This window comes from Phoenix dactylifera, chromosome 12 (assembly GCF_051530095.1).
Source record: "Phoenix dactylifera cultivar Ajwa chromosome 12, Ajwa_hap1_PhDact_Kaust_v1.1, whole genome shotgun sequence".
NCBI classification, from domain to species: Eukaryota; Viridiplantae; Streptophyta; class Magnoliopsida; order Arecales; family Arecaceae; genus Phoenix; species Phoenix dactylifera.
In genome coordinates this window covers 22,485,138-22,490,653 of record NC_143201.1, presented here as the reverse complement: position 1 = coordinate 22,490,653, position 5,516 = coordinate 22,485,138, and the positions used below count along the sequence as shown (strand labels likewise).

The window sequence follows — 5,516 nt, the reverse complement described above, 5'->3', positions numbered from 1 at the left end:
TGGTGTCTAATCGTGATGGTAGAAATGATAAGGTCGGGCCTATGCGCCTCACCATTCTGAAGGCTTTATTTAGAGGCAACGCGATACAGTGCTGGAGTCTCTCTCTGTTTTGTTATTTTCAGATTTTGTTGGCCATACCCACATCCGTAGGATGTAAGCCGCCATTGTAAAAAAAAGAAAAAAGAAAAAGAAATAACATCAAATATTGATTTGCTCAAACAAAATTTCAGAAATAATTCCTCACAGGAAAAAAAAAATCAGGAGTGATTGTAGATACGAGGTGAAAGGATCGCTGAGTTTAGTGGGTTTGGCATCTCCTTTATTTCATGAAAAATTTAGGAAAGTCCATGAAACATTATAGAGGATGCTATGATGGATGGCTCGAAGATAGTTTAATGATAGCAGACCAAATCTTTGTAAGATTATGTGGGTTTTGCTTGGATTCAAATTCAAAAATTTCGGCTCTGACATCTATCTTTAATGACGTAAGGCCAGAACTTAGAGTACCTTACCTCCAATTGTGCATCCATTTGTGTTACATCATACCACAGTTAATCAGCTCTCTTTCTTAGTTAGTTTAATTGTGCTCTTACTTACGGTCGAGAGAGGGCAGTGGATCTCTCTGCGGCCCCTGGTTTGGAGGACTTTGGATATTAGATTCCCTTGCATTGTGTTTTTAATATTTCCAACTAACTGCTCGAAATGAAAACAAGGAAGAAGAGAAAACATGACATCTTACTATCTAAGATCAAAGGCAATCCATCTGAACATATTCTTCTACCATTAGATCACAACCATACCTTCCTCTGCAAATGAATTTCCATGCAAAAGTATGGTTTCCAATGTTCTATGTCTAGAATCTATTAAAACAGATGCAGTAAGGAGGTGGAGATTCTAAATAATGTTAAACAAGTGCATGTTTTTTTAGGTATAAAGGCTATATTGACATCCTTGACGTGGACCTTAGCCTTAGAATAAAGAGGACCCCAAGATTTTTATGTAGAAATCCAAATTAAATAGGAAAATGTGAGGTGCGACTGTTTTGTTCACCTAACTTTAAATATGACAGCCTTACAGCATCAAATTGGCCTCCAACCTAAACCCAGCATATGTATCCAACCTTAACAAAAGCCTTGCCATGCGCTTGGTGGTCTTTTATTTTGGCAGGCCGTATGTCTGATTCTTTGTTTGTACCAGTTGTCTCTAGAAAACATAGATTGGTACAACTGAAAACCATGCGCAATTGCTTCGCTCGTGTTTTATATGATCGTGCAACTCCACCATGGACAGGAAAAAAAAAACATCCTTAGTAAGGTATTATTGTAACCGATACCGAACTTCATACTGATGCTACGCTAATACGGTATCGGTACAGTACGAAATTTTTTTGATGTACCGAATGTCGGTATGCTACTCTTATCAGTATTAATACCGAACCGATACGATACGTTCTGTACCGCTCGATTCGAATCAGTATGGCATATCATGATTGTATTGATTTGGTAATCAGCATGTCGAAATTTTGTTCATCGGCTAAACCTACAATAATTCTAAATCTTCGATTGAATATATAAATTTTTAGCATCCCACCACGTCTAGACAAAGGCTGACACGTGGATACCCCTTGCAAAGATGGTGCTGGCCTTAAGGAATTCTCAAATTCCAGTTGCCTTGTCCTCTTTCCATGCAAACCTGTAAGAAAAATTAACAAAACAAGCTTTTGACCCTCTCAACTCCTCTTATTTCGCATACCCTTCCAGTATTTTTGAAGTTTCGACTACATCCTTAACATTTCATTTTATTTCAATATGATACTTCCTCCATCTCCATTATCATTATGGATACGAAAAATACATTAATTCTCAAACTATTTTAAAAAAAATTAAATCCGAAAATTTAATTATTTAATTATTTATTTTTTGTTGGAACGTTGTCCGACAATCCATCTTCCATTAACAACGGAAACTCGGCCTCCAACACCGCCATTGCCTCCCGAAGCTCGAAAGCTCCACGCCTTTTTTTTTCTCGGATTTGAGATTCCAAAGCCATGCCCACGCCCTCCTCCAATCCGGTTTCGCCCGCTTGTGCCGTGCCTGCGATGCCTTTCCTTTGCTTGAGACCAAACCCCACGTCGAAGCTTGCTCTCGGAACATTGCTCCCTTGAACCTCGCCGAATCTTTCCGCTCAAGCGAAGCCCTCCTCCTCTTCGTTTGCATGATCCGAAGTTCCGAAACCGATGACTTCACCTACTCCATTATTCTTTATCGGTCACTCAATCCAGTTATGATGTTTTTCTCTAACTTGGATAATTTTATCGGCACCAATCTCGAGGATGCATGCTGAAGCGGGTAAGATGAAGGACAAGAGGAAAGCGTTCGATGGAATGCCCGAAAGTGATTCTGCGCCTTCCAACCCCTCTTTTTTTTCCTTTAAGAAACGGTGACGAAAGTCTCCATCATTTCACCAGCGGATGCAACATCAAAGAGCTAGAGTTCCCTCTCAAACAAGGCTCATCACGAATCAATCCCACCCAACCACCATAAACAAAATAAAAAATTATTCGCAAACAGCCATTTTTTTACGGACGTGCATCGAATCTGAGCCAATGGAAAATGCCTTCAAATATAGTAGCGTTTTATTATTTTTTAAATTTTGAATGAGGCAAATATATTGATATTCTATTATTTTTCATTTGGGATGAGTGAGTTGTTCGTGCACTGGGATTTGGTTGGATCGATTTATCCAACTTCTGGAACCATGTCGAGCGTACGGTTCTGCTCTCCTGCATGCCCAGATATTTATCATGGTGGCGACAAAATCACGGACGAGGGGTAAGATTGTAAGAAGAGAGAGGCAGTGGGACCTTTGACACCGGCATCGAAGAGGACAAAAAAAATGATATAAGGATAAAAAGATTATCTTTTCAGAAATTGGCATAAAATTGTGTAGTTTATATTATATTATTATTCTCTCATCCACCCACGAAACCCACATTGAGCCAAATCATATATTCCTCCATATCTTTAATTGGGACGGGAAGGCTTAATCGCTGGACGGAACGTCGAACACGTGTCGGCCATGCCGGGCACCACGCATCCATGGGTACCGTTTACCTCGAAAAGAATAATAATAAAAAAAACATCCCATGTCATTCATGAATCATGACGCCCGAAAAAGCCATCAAACGGTCACCGTAACGAAAGGCACGGTTTAGTTAATTTTATTCATCCATAGTTTTTTCTCCCAAAGTCTTCCCAACCCACTTACCAAACTTAAGGCACGAGAGAGAATTTTCTAGAAAGAGAAGAATGATGACGTCAGAAACCTTTTTTTTTCCCCTAAAATCTACGGCCTTTTGTTCCAGTTTTTCTAAAATTTACAAACTACCGTCCGAAAAGGAAAAACAAAATAAAGTAAAGCTAAACAGGTATCCACCGGAAAGCTCCATCAGACGGCCGGCAGAGATTCCGGCCGCCGCGAGAGATCAGTGAAATCGGACGGCCCGCAGAGCACGTCCGGATAATCAAAGAGGCCGCCGTCGAAAACCACAGCATCCTCGGCCGCCGACGCCTCCCTCTCATCCTGCTGCCGGACCCCAAACTCCAGCGCATCGTAGCACCCCGCGAGCTCGTCGTCGAACGCCCAGATCTGCCCGAACCCATCGGCATCCGCCTCCACCTCGCCGCCGGCGGCCTCAGCCTCCCCAGCGTCCCCGCCCTCGTCTGACGAGGACGGGACCGTCGGCGGGAGGCCGAGCTCGTCATCCGAGGCCTCGAGAAGGTACCCGAGATCCGGTTGGCCGAGATTTTCAATAACGGCAGGCGAAAAGGCCGGATCCACCGCGTCCGAAGCTGCCGGCGGTGGCGGAGTCGGCGGGAGGGCGATCTCCTCCTCGAATATCTTCATCACGGAGGCCAGGTCTTGGGTGGCCGGATCCCGGTCGCCGGCGTCGGAGTCGTCGTCGAGGATGTCGAAGAGTAGTTCAGCGCGAAGCCGTTTCGCCTCCGGGATTTCCTCTGACTCCTCCCGGCTTCTCTTGTCGCCGGAGTCCGCCATAGGGACGGGAGGAGAGAGTGGACAAAAAGGAGGGCGGAGAGAATAGGAGAGAGAATAGTTCTTTGTTAAAGAAGGACGGAGAATAGTTTGTTGCGTAGAAAGGGCAGAAAAAAAAGGTACTAGTGAGGAGATTGGGGGTAGAGAGGGAAGAAAAAGGGCGGGGGCGTTTTGGGGAGGAGACGAGGGTTGTGCTTGGGGTTTATATAGGGGGAAGTTTGGGAGCGGAGCTCTTTTCTTTTTAAATTAAAGGAAAATACTAAAGGGAATAATTTAATTAATAAATAAATAAAATACGGCAAAGGGGTAACGGGGGGAGGTGGAAAGATGGAGAGCGGGCGCGTGGACATCGGGATTTTGGGGTCATCCATCACGGGCGCGTTACTTTTTTCGAATTTGGTTTTTTTCTTTCTTTCTCGGAGATCTCCGCTATTAACTGGATCTGAATTCCGGGTTTGTAGTCCGGGACCAGCCACCACGTCAGCGGCTCGGCTGAGTAGTCGGCTAAGCTGAATGGATGGGAGATCTTTGACCGGTGGATGGCGTTTCTTGCGGGTTGTTTATTCTTGCTCGGAGTGGGACATCAATTCTTGCGGCTAAGAATCGTCGATGTTTAAGTTAGACCGAACGTTGATGGAATAGTGGATATATGAGAATAAGATCTATAGTAAATGGAATGGATTGATAAAACTGAACAACGCCGTCAAGCGACGAAAAAAAAAAATGTTATGCCTCAAACGATTCACATGTTTGTAGAAGTAACATGCTTTGAGATCAGATTTCCTTGAAAGACCGATGCATTAAAGTGCATTTGAATCTCGCACCATCTTGTCATGTGATTATATTGATGTATCTAAAATATATTTTTATTATATTTGAAAGTTTAGAGGGCAATAAGTTATAGTTCTAAAACTTAGCAATAGGAAATATGCTTATATAGGCTAGGAAGATAAATGCAGTCCAGACGGTATTCGATAGTTCATACAATAAATGGGTTTAATTAAGGAATGGCGACATGGTGCCATGAATTATTTATATTTTTTTGAACCAGCATCACAACGTGCTCATTCCTAATTACATCAATGGCATGGATAGATGATTCATGCCATATGGTACAACTGTATTGAGAATTATCCTATCCTGTACAAGTTAACACCAAATTTGCAAGCATTAACTGATGATTACAGAAATTAAGTAGAAATCACTAGATATAACTAGCTCCACCACATAGCTCTTCACAGAAGAAATCGACTCAGCTCTCCTGCTGAAACAGCATGAAAACTAAAGTAGGATGTGGTCCCTAAGCATGCAACTAATCAAATTATAGAGAGACACTATTATGAGAACATTGCTGTGGCACGGTATCTTTTAAGATCTAGAATACTATTATGTTTTGTTCGCAGTATTTGACGTCATTCTCCTTGTTTCGTACCCCATGCGGAAATTTATTTCAACTTTCCCTT

The 5,516-nt window shown here is 42.5% G+C and overlaps 1 protein-coding gene across 1 annotated transcript; it reads right to left on the bottom strand.

The window, feature by feature from the left end:
* Positions 1 to 2,633: 2,633 nt before the first annotated feature.
* LOC103718989 (uncharacterized) lies at positions 2,634 to 4,253 on the bottom strand. Its single transcript, XM_008808027.6, has one exon. It carries the CDS (start codon positions 4,054 to 4,056, stop codon positions 3,448 to 3,450), a length of 609 nt encoding a protein of 202 aa, XP_008806249.2. The 5' UTR covers positions 4,057 to 4,253; the 3' UTR covers positions 2,634 to 3,447.
* Between the last annotated feature and the right edge of the window lie 1,263 nt (positions 4,254 to 5,516).

Bases quoted from the DNA above. Each gene is read 5' to 3' on its own strand.
- LOC103718989 (XM_008808027.6), bottom strand. From the start codon at position 4,056: ATGGCGGACTCCGGCGACAAGAGAAGCCGGGAGGAGTCAGAGGAAATC.